The sequence below is a fragment of the Lonchura striata genome, chromosome 2 (genome assembly GCF_046129695.1).
Source record: "Lonchura striata isolate bLonStr1 chromosome 2, bLonStr1.mat, whole genome shotgun sequence".
Classification (NCBI taxonomy): domain Eukaryota; kingdom Metazoa; phylum Chordata; class Aves; order Passeriformes; family Estrildidae; genus Lonchura; species Lonchura striata.
Genome location: NC_134604.1, coordinates 26,867,030 through 26,883,302, shown reverse-complemented (window position 1 = coordinate 26,883,302; position 16,273 = coordinate 26,867,030). Strand labels below are relative to the sequence as shown.

The 16,273-nt window shown below is 45.6% G+C and overlaps 1 protein-coding gene across 1 annotated transcript; it reads left to right on the top strand.

The window, feature by feature from the left end:
* Positions 1-20: 20 nt before the first annotated feature.
* On the top strand, positions 21-16,202 carry LOC110480871 (uncharacterized). The gene is made up of 20 exons (XM_021549174.3): positions 21-179; positions 262-318; positions 1,834-1,871; positions 3,113-3,253; positions 4,201-4,263; positions 5,427-5,547; positions 5,957-6,049; positions 7,056-7,216; positions 8,279-8,364; positions 8,579-8,662; positions 9,427-9,489; positions 9,605-9,682; positions 9,776-9,864; positions 10,573-10,609; positions 11,850-11,998; positions 12,216-12,278; positions 12,593-12,668; positions 13,045-13,129; positions 13,287-13,374; positions 13,893-16,202. Exons 1-20 carry the CDS (start codon positions 21-23, stop codon positions 14,001-14,003), a joined length of 1,842 nt encoding a protein of 613 aa, XP_021404849.3. The 3' UTR covers positions 14,004-16,202.
* The last annotated feature ends 71 nt before the right edge of the window (positions 16,203-16,273 follow it).

Sequence of the window (16,273 nt, the reverse complement as noted above, 5' to 3'; positions counted from 1 at the left end):
TCGCCCGAGGGAGCGCCGCGATGGCGCCGCTGCTGCTGCTGCTGCTGCTCGCGTCGCTGCTGTCCGCCGCCGCCGCCGCCTACCTGTGCTGCGGGCGGCGGCACACGGGCGGCGCGGCGGCCGTGCTGCACCGCCGGGGGCCGCGGCAGGCCGGGCCGCCGGGCCCGCCCCGGGACACCGTGAGCGCCGGGCCGGGCGGGGGGCGGCGGGCGCGGGGCGGCGGGGCCGGCGCTCACCTCGCTTCTCGCCTTCTCTCCGCAGTGGGCTCCGAGGCTGTGCGGCGCCGGGCTGCGCCTCTTCGTCCATGTGGCTAACACGGTGAGTGCGGGCCGGGGCAGTGAAACCCGGGGCCGCGCGGGGAGAACCGGGCGGGGGCTCCGGGGCGCGCCGCGGTGGTTGTGGCTCTCTGCGGGCTCTCGGGTTCACCGGGCTCTATAGGTGCGGTGCCGTGGCACTGCGAGCGCCGGCCTCTGGCTGAGAGAGTCCTGTGTGTCTTCGGGTGTGGAGAGCCCAAAGCTGACATCAAACTCGGAAGAGAGCTGCCGGCCGCGCTCCTTGGCCGCCGAAGGACTCGTGTCCCTCAGCCCTGTGAGGGGGTCCCTGCAGGCTGCTGAAGGCAGCGGCGCTCCCCAAGGCTGGGCTCTGGATGTCCGGGAGCCGGCGGGCTGATCCCGCTGCGGCACTGGGCCTCTCGGTGTCGTGGTGCAGAGGGGACAAAAGTCTGCATCCCCTGCGCACTGCCCACCTCGCACCTGCTTCTGCTGGCAGCAGCTGGGTCTATGCCTGCTGCTGTTGCTCGGCCTTTCCTTTTGAGCGAAGTAGGCACAAAAGTTTCTTTTCAGCCGTGGCACCTGTTACAAAGCTTGGTGTCCGTCTGGGCCTGGCGTGAAATGCTTGATGGGCTGTGTTTATTTGTGAGAATACCTTAGGAGTGGCTTTCTGTCAAGATGTAATAAGCAGAGTACTTTGTTGTCTTTCGTTTTGTGGCTGCTTCTGATGCATGGCAGAGGGCTTCTTTCCTTTCCCAATACCTCACTTGAAGGGGAATGTGAGATGTTAATTTTCCTACTGGATTGTGCTGTGCTAGGTCAGATGTAGATTAGGAACCATGTGTTTTCAAAAAGGTCTGTAATTCTTATGCAGTGCGTGAGGTGACGTGCTGCTTTGTGGGACTGGCAGTGTGAGCCTTGCCTCAGACTTGTACTGTATTTGTACATCGTACAACATGTATCTGAAGTCCATTGTTAAGATATTAAGACAGGCCAGAACAAGGCTGGTCTCTTTGGGACTGTTGATGCTGCTACTCTGGGAGCCAGGGTATGGAAAGATTGTTTTCTGCTGTCTGCTACCATAGAGTTTCTAAATTTCTCACACTTTTCCAAGTTGACTCATGTTACTGTGGGAGCTGGTTGAGAGATAGGCAAGGTCCTAATAGTAAATAAAATAATAAGCTCCTACCTTATCCAATGTTTGCATAATCTGTGGAACATGATGAAAATAACGGATGGGAGCTATATAGATGCTTCTTAACAGTGTTGCATCTGCAGATGCAGGCTTTCTGTAGATGCAGGGAAAGATAAAGGCAGAGGAATCAGAAGAATACTCTTTTTATAATTATATAAATATGAGCAGTGGAGGGAAAGTGTTTCAGGCCATTTTTTTGGTGTAGAATACAAATGTTTGTGCTGTTTCTCTACTGCATAGCATTGTATGTTCTCTAGCGTACTCTGAGCCTGTGGCAATCATGAGCATATTCAGCATTCCTTATCTAGTGAAAGAAGGTGTCAGGTCAAAGTTGCTGCAAACCAACATTTTTGCTTCCTTTTTTCCTAGGCTTTTGGGCAGATTTGCTTATTGCCATTCTTAATGAGGTAAGCATGGGGACTTTTCTCCCACTCTGAGTTTCTTATTTTTTTAGGTTTAAGGTATTTGCATTGCACACTGCTTGTAGGTTATCTGAAATTGTATTTTTTAAAGAGAAGAGCTGCATAATTTGATTACAGAATAAGATTACTTCATAGATGTTTGCTAGATTATTTTTTTAACTACTGTCATTTGAGTGGGTCTCTATGAGAAGAAAATAGCTTTTTTCACACTCATGCAGGTGCATAGAAACTGTATTCATCAGCTTTTCTTTTTGCCTTTTGTTTGCCTTCATGTCTCTTTGTCTTTGCTCTTTTGTTAAAGGACAGTCTTTTTTTCAAGGATGGTGGATGTGCAAATATGCTGTTCTTATCACTGATAGGGTTAAAAGAATAGTAGTAGTGAGAAAGTGAGGCCAGACATAAAGTTCAGAGGTTTTGGTGAGTTCTTTTTAATTATGTTCTCTTGTTTTAGGTCAGCTTTTCTTCTTTCTTTCATATGTGTTTTTGTTCAGAAACTGATTTCAAGAACACATTCCATGAAGAGATACTTGGGTAAGAGGTTCAGGAACCTCTTCATGCTTTGTTCGTATAGTTTGCCCATCATTTGAAGGGTCATCTGTGCAGATCCCAGGACACTGAGAACTGTGTCACCCCTGAATTTGACTTGGGATGTGGGCTTTTTGAGCAAATCAAATCCAGGCAAGTGTCACTGCTATTATACTGCAGATCATTCCTGGATACCTGTGACAGGGTTTTGATCTCCTTGCTTTGCTATGGATTTATGCTGCAAGCCCTGTTGTATTTGGTTGCAAACAAATTATGTTGAAAGAGGAAATGGAAAAGTCTGAAGAGGTGCTTGTTTTAACAGGATTAGTGGTTGAATGTATGGCTTACACTACATTCTTCTTTTATTTTCCTTTCCATTCCTGTCTTGTTTGGTCTGTGTATGAGAGGTCTAATTAAAGTGAATCAAAAACTTCCACCGTTTCTTTCCCAGCTCGAGTTTACAGAGCTTTATGTCAAGAGCCTTATATCAAGAGGTAGGAGGCTTTGTTAAACAGGCAGAATAGATTTGATGCTGCCCTTAGGAAATATGCAAGAGAGATTAGCTTGTAGCTGTTGCAACTCCCTGCTGTGAAAGCAGGCTGCTAAGACAAAATGTTCTTGGGTAAGGTTCCTTCTGAACAGTCTGAAAAATTAGTCATAGTTGAGGTTGAAAACTCCAGCAGTGATTCTCTCTTATTCAGAATGAACAACTTCTCGCTTATGCGTTCCCTTGACATTCATGAAGATCCCACGTTTATCCCGGAGGTTGCTGCGGGGGTTGCAGAAGACAAGTCTGAGGCTAAAAGCCCTTCAGATGTTATCAAGGAGCTGACAGATGCAAGGTCAGTATGTGATGTGTAAGAGAGAAGTGGAGATGAATACACATGCTGGCAGTGGTACTTTAATGGGAAGCTGTCATTGTCAGCAATTTAGATTAAATTCTTGTTTCCATGCCCAGCCACTTCACAAAACAAATAGTGCTGTCAGTCATCTTGCCTTTTGTAACTTACAAATCACCAGCAATTACAAGCAATGCGAAAGAGAAAAGTCTATTGGGGAGAGACCAAATTCTGCCCTTACCAGGGCTCTGGTTGCACGATTACAGCAGGTACACTTAGTGTTTGGCTAGTTAGTAAATAGATTTCTCTAAGTGACTTTACAGGAGTGCTGTTTCTAGCCTCCAGGGAATCTCAAAGAGAACACCAGGTTTTCTTGGAGGAGAGAAGGAACACAGGTTCTAAAGAAAATAATGCACAAGAAATTAGCTTTGTTAGTGATGAGAAGTGGCCTACTGTTTATGTGCTAGAGCCATTTGGTGTTGAAGCAGTTTGCTTGTGTGTGCTGCATGGTGCCTTTTCCCACTCCTGCACTACACACCCAGATGTGCTGCTGGCTGTCTCGGGATTGAATTTTTGACAGAGGTCTGGGAGTAGGTTCAAAAGTATATTCCAGCTAGGCTATAGTGTTGTAGTGGTGAGTAGGAAGTGTAAATCTGGAATACATTTTGAACAGTTTAATGACTGCTGTATTTCAGTAGGAATATGAAGAAACTAGAACATTCTGGCAAAATTGGTCCCTTATTTCTGTGGCATCCATAGTGTGCCTGTTGCCTGGCTTGTGTGCAAGGAGTCTGACAGAGTGTGAGGGGCAATGCAGGGGTTAGCAATTCACGTGGTTTACTGTGAATGGTACCCAAATCTGCATTGGACAGTGATGCTGAAGTCTACAGGTCTGAACAAACCTGGCTTTGGTGGCTCACAGTTACACCTTTTAATCCTTTCTTTTGCAGGTCTGATTCTGCTAGGAACGGGTTTAGCTTCAAAGAGATCAAAGACTATCTGGAATGCTACCGGTAGGTGAAATTATGGTCTGGAAACAACCTATCCCACATGTTTCTCTGCTGTGGGCTGCCACTGTTCCACAGGCTCTCAGGAATCTCTTTGTTAGCATTGTCCTTGAGGTGCCATTGTTTATCATCACTTCCTGCTGTTCTTTCCCTTTAGTAGAATAACAAAGGAAAGTCATCTGGGAGAGCTGGCACAGCTTTATAAGCCCTGCAAGAATATTTAAATACCATTTTCTTTGGCTTACTCTCTGTCAGTCTTGTTCGAGAGAGATTTCTACATATCTTGTTTACTCAAACATGAGTGAGAAGTAGATGAGGGTTGATCTGGATTATGCCAGTTGTGCATACTGTGGGTCTCTGATGAATCCCTTGGTTCCCCAGCTCCCTGTGCGTCTCTGAGCATGACACCTGCTTTCACCCAGTAAACATGTCCAGCTTGGAAAGAGCTGAAAACACCCCCCTGACTCTGGGGTTCTGTGAGCTGTTGGCTGCCTGGTAATCCTAGTTGCCTCTGGGGCATGTGCCAGAAGTGGAGCCCTTGGAAAAATATCCTTGCACTCCTAGAACTTGTTCCTCAAGGGCCACCTCTGCCCAGGCTGTGGCATTGGAGCAAAGGGCTGACACTGCAGTCTGCTGTTACAGGTGCATCTTGGCTGTGAGGCTTTTGTGTCAGCCAGGAATGGTGTGTTTGTGGTGTAGCAGTCTTTGCCAGGAGGGAAGGAAGGTTTATTAAAGGTGGGTTATGACAGTACTGCTGGCAGCCCCTTCTGTGTAATGGGAGGCCTGTATAAAGGGGTCTGACCTCTTGGTCTTAGCTCATTATATTGGGAGTTTCATAGTTTCCAAGCTTTCAGGAGCTTGAGGACTGTCAAGCTGTCAGCTGTGTGTCCCTGTTTATCTGTGGTGGTTCAGGAACATTTAGGTTAAACTCACCTAGGTTTTCCCCTCCTCTAAGGAGCATTCTGTGTAGGCAAATTATCCCCTTAAGGAAAGGAATCTCCTGTCCTGATGTTGTCAACAGTGTTCAGATCATCACCACACAGAGATTCTTACCTAATTCTTGCTAAAAGCTGTGACAGCTGCCATCTTGCTGCATGGGAGACAAACCCTGTGAGTGGATATGTGAGGGGAGGTCTTATAACAAACTCCCAACTTCTCCTGTCCTGTAGGAGTGGGAAGCTGACGCCATCCCAGGTAGCCAAGAACATCATTGCCATGTTGGAGGATTGTGACAAATCCACGCCACCGCTCAGAGCCATAGTGCAATGGGACCAGGAGCAAATAATGCTGGTAATGTCTGCCTCTGGTAGGAAAGGGGCCTCTGCCACCCCAAGGGCAGTAGCATCCATAAGAAGAGCCAGTATGCACAGAAAAATAAGTAAATTTTTCATTCCTCTGTGTTTAGAGGACTACAACAAGTTTGCTTTCCTTCCTGCAAAGAGAAGTAGCATTAAAGCAATGTTTCCTGCTGAATGACTGTTTATAATAGGACTTCTGTGCTTATGTGGCATCTATTAGTGTAGATAGTTCCAAGTTGTAGTTTCTCACCAGCATATGGTGGAAGAAGAAAACTTTGATAGGCTGGCCAAGAAAGCCATTTTTAATATCCATTCCAATACTGATTATGACCTTCAGCTCAGTGAAATATATATATATATATATATAGCATATGCTTTATGCTTTTTCTTTTTCTCTGCAGATGGCTGAGGCCTCCACTACTCGTTACAGAAATAAGTGTACCCTGTCTTGTCTGGATGGCATCCCAGTGTGCCTGAAAGAAGAGTTCAAAGTGGTGAGTTTCCTTGTCTAGCTGCCAGCTCCTGTTGCAGGTGGTTAACCTGGGCAACTCACTGTGACAAGGTTTTGAGACCAACTTCTCAGCAGAAGCCTGAGAATATGTTTGTAATGAGGGGTTGTATGTGGGTTTGTAGTGAGTAGGATTAACAAGTTTTGCAGGGTGAAGGCAGATTTTGCATACAGCAGACGTGTTCCATATCTTGTACTGATCTCTTTAATCCACAAGGAATAGAGGGTGGGTGTGGGAAACAGTCTCTTATGATGAAATGAGAATGTATAAAAGCATCTGTACAGTGGGTGTAACTGTCTGTATTTCTCAGGCCCTGACTCCACTCCACTGGCAAAGCATCCCTGTCCCCTTAAAATACATGTGCCAGAAATACGCAAGTTCCTTTGAAAATTCCCATTGACAAAGATTTTTACTGTGGCCTAACAACAGCTAGCAGTAACTACTTGTGGCAGTGCCATCAGGCTGTTGTAGGCTCTGCAGAGACCTACCCCTATGGTGGGTGTCCTGTTTATGTACAGATTCTTCTGTTGCTGCCTCGAAGTAGAGTAGTTAGCACATCCTGAAAATAAGCCCATCTGTTGTTTTGGCATTCAACTAATCTTGATGTCAGGCTTCAAAGCATGCAGATCTGAAATGCTGTAGCTCTGTCCATACAAAGATGGAGCACAGAGCTGTGTGCTGTGGGGCCAAGTTGATCTTCAGCCTCTGGGCATAGCAATTGCATTGCTGCAGGGAGGCAGCTTTGATCATCCACATGCTCTACTGTATCATGGTATGAAAAGGACTCCTCTGCATGGGAGAATGACCAAATATTGAAGGTTTAAGTGTCCCTTCTGACAGAGACCATCACAGGACAAGCTGAAGAGTGGTGCTGCCTAGCCCTTGCTTACCTCCATGGGTCCTAATGTCTGGGATCTGTTGTGATGTTGGAGTGTGCATGTGCTCCTTTGGCAGGGTTTTATAATTAATAGTTAGGTGTCTTCTTGCTAAGGTGCCTTACCATCACCGAGTGGGAACAGTGTATCTTGGGACACAGCCAGAAACAGAAGATGCTACTGTGGCCAAGAAGCTGCGAGAGGCTGGGGCTATCATTATTGGGGTCTCAAACATGCATGAACTAGGGACTGGAACAACTGGATGCAACCCTAACAGGTAAAAATCCCTGTCTTCTCTCTTCTCCCAGTCTAGAAATACCTATGACTGTCCAGAATTCCCAGGTAAGGGTACAAAAATAAGGGGAATCATGACAGAACCCTGAGGGTATGAAAACCCAGTACTGTAGATTTGAGGGTTAGAGTAGCTGTGGAAGCCTGAAGGCTCTTGAAACCAAAGGAAGGAGAGGCTCCAAGTGTTGTCTGCTGAGTAAGGAACTTAGTTTGTCAGGCTCTTACGGGCCTGGAGGTGTGAATGTTTATAGTATGAGTGGTACACAAAAGCTGTGACAGAAAACAAATACTCATGTAATGCTCAGCCTCAGTGATGGCTGAAGGCCTAGAACATGGAGAAAAAGGTACAGTCATCTCAGGAGAACATAGTTGTTTTACTTCCTAGCTAAAACAGGCTCACTGGATTTGCTTTACTTTGGTGAATTCTCCAGCTATAGCCAAGCTGAGAACTCGGCTCCAGAGCAATGGTGCTGATGGCTTTGATAAGCCTTGTGTAGAGCCACACATGGTGCATGTGCAGCTGGGTGGAGCTAGGGCTCCCCCTGGGCTGCAGCAGCGTGCCAGCATTTCCAGCATTTCCTCACCGTGGGAGGGCAGCTGGATACCCAGTGGCTTGGCAGGGCTCTGCTGGCTGGGGCTGTGGTCAGCCTGGAGACGTGGGGAGCTGCTGCTTGGGGATAAAGGGCAGAGCTGACTTTATTGTCTGTAATGATTGCTGGCCACCAGCTGCTCCACCTTTTGGAATTGCATCATGCACTGTGGCAGGCAGTCATGGCGCAGTGCCATTGCCAATAGAAGAGCTGAAGCAGCATCTTTTCTCATACTTTGGTCCTCTTTTGGATGGGCTGCTTATGCTCACAGGAGATTGGATTCTGAGGCAGAAGTCTTTTTTGCATCCTGTTTTCTAGGGACATGGCACTTTCTGAAATTAAATGGCGTCTCTTTACAAAGAGATCAGAATCCCTGAGCTTTGTTTCTGGATCTTTTCCTGCCCTGTAATGCACACAGTCCTCCTAAAAAAAGGTTAAACTATTTTTGTCTGCTTCAGGTACCACAAGATCCCTAGGAATCCCTACAATCCTAACCACTTTACAGGTGGGAGTTCCAGTGGGTCAGCAGCAGCTGTAGCAGCAGGTAGGTGGTCCTAAATGGAGTTGGTGGGAGGAAGGTCCTGAGCCAGAGTACCTTAGGCATTTAGTATTTATGGGGGGGGTTGGGTTTAGCAGCTAGAGGGAACTTGTAGCTGAACAGAGAGCTCTGTGTGCTGTCTTGGATACAGCTGCTGTTAGAATGGACAAGACAACATGTTGTGTCTCTGATCACAGGCCAATGTGTGGGTTTTTTGTAGGTCTCTGCCCCGTGGCTATTGGCACAGATGGAGGAGGCTCTGTGAGGATTCCTGCTTCGTTCTGTGGTGTGGTGGGCCTAAAAGGTAGAGCCCTTTAATCATGGAGGGGTGTGTGTTTGTCTTGTTTGCTGTTCCAGATAGAATGCCACAAACACGTTAGATACTTATTAATTCCTGTGAAGTAAAACTTGACCAGAGAAACTGAAATATAACACCCTGAGAGTCATGAGGGTTAGACTGGCAGCATGGAAATATTCTCTACTCTTCGTTGAACACATGTTAAAAAAACCTAACTTACTTACCTCAAATACAAAACAAAATATGCATGCTGCTTTTCCTTTCTACCCTTTCCTTTCTGTCTTTCATTGAGACCAGATAGTCAGCCATTACTCTCTTTCCATCCTTCACTTGTGATCAACTCGACAAATCTTGATTCAGCTGAGGAAGATGATGATGATAAAAGAATGCAACTGGTCAGAAAATTGATATGAGTATTTGCAGAAGAGAGCTGGTGTTAGGCATGAAGTCTCACCAGTGAAATGGGTGTGACCCTCCCATGGGGTGCTGTCTCCTGCTGTTGATAATCCTGCTCCTGCCTCCCCATCCTCCACACCACAAATGCTGCTTCTGTATATTTAGATACAAACATTCCAAAGTGTCCCGCACATATTTCCCCTTAACTAAATAATTTCTATGGGAGAAAACCAATTTCACTATTCACATGCTTCACTGATGAGACAGGCTGGGGTCAGCAGAACAGGGTACTGAAGGATGAGAGATGGGCTCTGAAACAGCAGACATAAAAGTGACTGCTGGTACCCAGCTATGTCCCATTTCTTGTTCTCCAGGTACATTTGGGCGCATCAGTTGTCATGGCTGCTTGCCACTCTCCTATTCCACAGTCAGCGTAGGTAAGAGGACTTGTGCTCCACTTCAGGGACCTTGCTGTGTGCTGCTCTCTCTCTCACAGGGGAGGAAGTTACTTTTTACCTCTTGTCACTTTTTTATAACTGGTCTCTTTTACAGGCCCTATCTGTACATCAGTGGCAGATGCAGCCATTGTTTACAGTATCCTTGCTGAGCCAGATCTGCTCTACCCATATGGTAGGTGAGCCCTCTCCCTCCCTGAGCCCAGATGCTCTCCCTTCCTAGAGGCATCCTAGAATAAAAGGAGGAACTATTCTTTGTTCCCTGCAGGACTAAAACAGCCTAAAGCAACCCTATCTGATATGTGTGCTCCTGACCTGAAAGGCTTAAAACTGGGAGTGGACTGGACATTTTTTAAGGTACCTGGTTTATCTCTTATCTTTCTGCTGCTTTGCAAAATAAGATTTTAAAGGAGCCCAGTGCATTCATTGTTATCTTGCCTGTCATCATTAAAGCTTTTCATATTTAGTCCCATAGTTGGAAGATAATACAGCCTATGTGAAAACATCAACATGGAGATATTTTTTTCTAAGGCAGAGTTTTGAGTAAGAGTCTGTTGGAGGCATGAGGAAAAGTAATGACTACGGCTGATTCTATTGGATGCGATGCTTCTGAACTGATTACAGAAGGCAGTTAGTTTAAAATCAAATGAGGAAAAGGAGTATATCCACTTGGTAACAGTGCTGTAGCAGCTAAATGTTACTTCATTATTCCAATGTAGAAATGGGACTTACAAGCTAGTACTGCTTGAAAATTGTAATACAGCCCCAGAAATGTACTCAGAATTTCTTTCTGAAGGTACAAAAAAGACTCTTACTGGTTCTGGCACAGTGCAGACGGGAATATTCTCTGCTCTGGAAAAGATGACCTTTCCTTTTCAGTAGGGATGTGACCTGCAAGCTGTTCTCTTGCAGCGTGTGACCTAAGTCCTGTAGGACTGTGTTTCACTGCTGTTAGGGACAGGAACGAAGAAGGCACCATGAGGACTGACATTCTGGTGAGTGTGCTCACCAAGACAAGGAGAGCAGTTATTAAAGTTACTAAAGTTCTTTCCTCTTATTCTTTAGGCATGTGATGCTGAAGTCCTGTCTGCCTGTGAGAAAGGTAAAGAGGGAAAGTCTGTAAGTCTCTTATTGTGCCTGATGTTATGATGTCACTTGGTGCTCCTCTTATGTGTGCATTAAATAGCTCTTGCCTGAAGTCCTTAAAGGCAGTTGCTTAAAGGAGTCTGTCTGGATAAACAGCAGTAACTTTGTATTGGGGAAGCCCCCCTAACTGCTGAGGGGGAAGCCCCCTTAACTGCTGAGGGTTAAAAAGTTCAGCAGTTATGGGCTTGTCAGATTACAATGGAAGAATGCAGTCCAGTGTGCTTAGCCTCTGTGTGTATAATGACAGATCTGTGCTTGGTAATACTTACTCTGCAAGCTTTAATGGTGAAAGACTTTTAAGGGAAGGCCTTGTTTCACAACATAATGCTCAGTAGTAATACAGTGCTGGGTCTTTGTGATATATCCAGTCCACTGGTATTTCCTTGAAATCCACCAAGTGGTGCCTTTAGGGTGCTTTTGTCAGAGTTTAGACTAAGCAAAATTGACCCTGGTGTGTACTTGGGGGCAGGGGAGAAAGCCTCTACAATGCCTGGTATAGTAGTTGCATTGGAGCTGAGTATTTGGGCTTTGCCTGGATTTTCTTCACCCTCCTTATTTCCACAAACACACTTCTACATTTATAGAGTTTCTTCAGGAGAGATGGATCATAGGCAAGCTTGGATATTTATGAAGAATCTGGGGTCACTGAAATAAGAGGATTCTTTTCAGACTGCAAAAAATTTACTTTTCCCAGAGTCTTGGTGTTCAGCCTTGTTAAAGTGCATCATGATTTAGGAGCTCTGTATTGTTTACCTGGTCTCTTGAGTATTCCCTGGTTCCTTTACTATTATGGTTCAGAAGAGACTTTGAATGGGAATCTCTTGATGCTAAATCATCACTTCATGCTGATAGAACACTGGCCATATGAAGTGCTCAGGGAAATACTGGCAGTCCTTCTACTCTTTGGCTTAACTGGGAGGCTAGTGGGGTAAGGTGAATTTGCCTGAAATACAGCAGGCAAGTTAAGAGCCTGTCTGCAGCCCCTGCCCTGTTGGAATACTGAGATGTATTAGGTTGAAAGCATTTCCCTAGGGGAAGCAGCTGCAGCTGTGCATGTCACGCAGTGCACTGAAGATGCTCACCCTGCCATGGTGTATGGGGTCTCTGACTCTGCAGGGGTTGGGAATTTTGCAGCCTTTCTGTGAAGTCTGGAGATCTCAGGGATGCTGTCTGTGCTTTATCTGTCCCATACACAGCGGTGAAGCACCTGCAGAGTTTGGGAGCCAGTGTGGTTGAAGTCTCTCTTCCAGAGATAGAAGAAGCCCGAGTGGCACATGTGATCTGCATTCTCAGTGAGATGAGGGACTTCCTGCAACCTGACTTCAATAAACATTTCCATGAAATGGTAAGTAGCAGCAGCTTGGAGCAGTGTGAGTAGTTGTTCTGGCTGATATGGATCAAATGTCATGTCAGTGAGAAACCTGAGGTGCTCCTGCTTCTTCTATGACAAACTACATGTTGGATTGCTACTGGTATAGAAGAGCAGACCTGGAAGAGAACTCCTGGGCTGTCACAGTTCAGTTTCCTGCAAGCAGAGCCTTGACCAGTTTTTTCTATTTCAGAATTTGGAAACTCGGGCTAGCCTAGCCTTGGCTTCCCAGTTCACAGCTCTGGATTATATTAAGGTAAGGAACATACTGGGGTGAAGGCTGAAGGGAGGCACATAGTGAAACTGTAAAGGTGGGGTAGCAGCTTCTCTTAGCTTCCCCACACCCATAGGAAGATGTCACCCAGCTTTAGTTGTCCTCTGCTGTGAAAGCATGCTGGATGGTAGGGCACCACAGAGGACATGCCACTTGCCCTGTACCCTGATTGCAAATTACAGGAATGGTGTCTTCTTTTACAAAGGCAGAGATGCTGATGGGCAGAGTCTGCCAACATCAAATATACATTTTGTGAGCCAAGAGGGCCCATTAGACAGTATTCTCTCTGCTTGCAGGCAAATCGACAGAGAACTCGGAGCATGAGATTTTTGCAAGAGATCTTCAGCACTGTCAACTGTATCCTTACACCAGGTACTGGCACTCTTGGCTAAAGAGCCAATCCTCAACAGCTGTGTGGTGCCTTTTAAGAGCAGTCACTTCATTAACTCTCCCTCCTCAGTTCTGAGAGTATGACTTTTGTGCACTTTGCTGTGCCTTGCACCCTTAGAGGATAATGCTGCCTGATTAGAAAATGATTGCTGTGTATTTCTAGACTTGTTATATCCATGGCACTGCATCAAGTTGCCCAGAGAGCCTGTGGGATCTTCATCCCTGGGAATATTCAAAAGCTATTTGGACATGGTCATGGGCAACCCTGCATTTGCTGACCATTCCTGAGCCAGAAGGTTAGACAGGATGACTTCCTGAAGTCCCTTTCAAGTTCAGTCATTTTGTGATTCCTCCACAGCTGTTCCTTGCACTGCTCCAAGAATTTATGAATCTGACCTCTTGACTGGGAGCAGTGATATGTCCTTCACAGTCCGGTCCATGAGGTAAGGAAAGTGCTACTTGCACTACAGAAACAAGGGAACAGCTGGAAAAGAACCTCAGACTGTAAGGTGGGAGAGATTAATCATAGCTGCCTCTATCAAAAAAGGATGAATTTGCTGCTGTCCCCAGGAATACCAATGACAGCCTTTTTCCCCCTAGGTTCATGCAGCTTGGTAACTTCACTGGGATTCCAGGCCTTGTGGTCCCCATTGGATATTCTACTGCTGGGCTTCCAATTAGCCTCCAGGTGAGTATTTATTCTTTGTGAATGCTGGGGCACAAAATCCCCAGTTGGCTTTGTCCTAAAGCATCAAAATCAGGTCTCTGCTGTTCCACACAGCTGAGTTGAGGAGCTAGCAGGTACTGGAAATAAAAGCTTTAATTTGGGGGTGATTTGCCTCACTCCTAAATGACAGAGGTCTCTGCGTATCTTTGAGAAAGGCATCTTTGTCTCCCTGTCTACTTGCATCAATACACAGTATTGGTCACTACCCTTTCCTCTCTTATTTCTCATTTCTGTAACTTCTTATAAATCCTTTCCCCTTGAAACAGGTCTCATATAAGGGAAAGATCTATGTCTTGCAATCTAAAGTCACACAGCTGCCTTCCCAAATACAGTGATGCCATACTTACTGGGGTAAAAGGAGAAAACATCTTTTGAGGATGTTGAGGCGGGGGGAGATTGTTTCCAAGACTTTCAAAAGCATCTGTATAATGCTACTTTTTTAATTCATCCTTCTCCTTCTGCCTCTCATCTTCTCTCAGGTCATGGCAAAATGGTGGGATGAAGCTGTTCTTCTGAGGATCGGCCTAAAGCTAGAGCAGTTCCGTGACCAGACCAAAAAACCATCCATTTATTATGACATCCTTGCATGACGGAACAACCAAGATGGGAAACAAGTCTGGCTTTTTCCTAGTCTGACCTGACCAAGTATTAGAGTGAACTTATTTTCAGTGATCATCAGAATAAGGCATAGTAGCAGGCCCATCTGAGCAATGGGGACAAACCACTGATCTAATCAGGCACTGAGGCTGGGCAGACATAATTTCTGCTCCCTGCTTGGTGGATGGTCCAGTTTATACTAGGGAGACTAACTGTGCTAGCTAGTTGGGTTTTTGCCAACGGGGGGAAGCTGCAACTATCTTCTTTAATTTCTTCTCAGGTACGAGTTCTGTGTATGGGTGGAATGCAGTTGCATCTGCAGGACTGAATGCAGGCAGTTCATACTACTGTACATGGCAAGGTTCAACCTTAACCTTGTCATGGAACTCCTCCTTCAGGACAGAACAAAGGTCTTGTTTCTGAAGGGGAAAGGCAGCAAACACTCCCTAGCACTACTGGAATGAGGAGGATCTTACCCACCTGCACTTAGGCAGTGTTTGTTTTGGCCCTGTACTCAGGCACTGGGAGCAAACCAATAAAGCCTGTAGCTAAGGAGGTGCTGCCAGCAGTACAAGGACAGCCTAATGGCTGCACAGCGTCTGGGTGTGCTCACTGCCCCAGAATCCTGCCTCCCTTCAGCCTGGCATGCAAGGGGAGGAAAAGCCACACCGTGAACCGTCCCTGACTCCACCGCAAAGCCCTGGTGCAATGTTCTGGCTTTCTTTTGCACATCTCCATTTCCCAAGCTAAGCCTTGAAGACCCTCTTTTCTCCTGCTGGTTGCTTATATTTAAGCCTACTATAATGTAGGTGTCCAAATGGTAGAAACCACTGGATAATGCTTTGAAATACTGTTCAAGGGGTGCTGAGCCAGCTATCAGTAACAGGTGGAATCTGTAGGAAATGCTACTGAGCTACTGCAAAATTGAAGCTGGATGCAAGAAAGGTGTTGCACAAAGAGTAAAAGAGCATATGCAGAAAAGAGCCTGCTCTATATAAGAAGCCAACCTTCTCTTATCTTTAAATTACTTCCTAGAGTAATCAAGGTAGACATGGATTACTACATACAGCATGACATGGCTGTAAGCCACCATGTTGTTTTATTGAAAGGCTCCGGACTGGAAATTCCCTAGTACCTTTGTCCTGCCAGCAACATTAGGACCATGTGAAAGGAAAGGCTTATGAGTAACTAAACCTAAGCATCTGTGTTCATTCTGGGGTGAGTGCTCAGAGGCATCTCCTGTTGCCTACATGATCAGGCATCCTGGAATTGTGATCAGGCTGCTGGAGCAGCTGTCCTACAGACAGAAGAGATCACTGAATTCTTACATAGTGTGGAAGAAGAAGCAGAAAGTAGTTGCAATTTCTCCCAAACTCAGTACAGTTTCAGGATTTTTTCCCCATACTACTACATACTCCCTAACTAGAGCTAGCACTTCACTAATGGCTGAAGTTGTCAGATGGCATTTGAATGCAAGAACATTGCATTGCTGTCCCCTGCTTAATTACCTGAGTTAAAAACATCAACTTTTACCATCAGCTGTCACCAGCATGCACAGATACTTTTACCGTTGAAATGCTTTTTATCTTGAATGGGATACTGCCACAACTGTTTTTTCACTGGAGCCTAGTATAGCTCAGCTTTAGGAAGAACAGTCTCAAAGCAAAGTATTTCCTGTATTATTAATGATAAGTTATTAACACTACCAACGTCAATTACAATGAAACTACTGAAATGTACTGCTTAGCAATAAGGGAGTTGGTTGGTAAGAGTTTCACAAGACTAAATACTGCTTGAAGGAAATAGCTGAGTATTTCCTAATTCAATGGTGTTACTCAAGGAATTAAAGAGATGAATGTCTAAAATACTCAATTACAAGCCTGCTAGATAAGCAAGCTCTTTTTTTCAAATCCCTTCCTAAATGATATGCTACTCTAAAATTCCAATTTAGTTCATTCTGTGGGCATGGTGAGGGAGCTCAGGTTGCTAGGAGGAGAGAGGCCAAAGTAAACATTTTTTAAAAATACCTGCATCCTTCTAACAGTGGGAAGAAAAAAGAACTGAGTTTGTACTGGCTGACATTAGCACTGCTTCCTCCCTTTCCCTAAACATATCTCATCAATGCACATTTCCAGTGCAAGAATTTCCTAGTACTGAGGTCACTAAAATAAACTGTACTCATCCTGGTGAAAGCCCCCTGTCTTTCCTTTTTTCCCCCTGGCTGTTAGTTTATCCAAATTCTACAGCAGACCTGTTCCTAGTT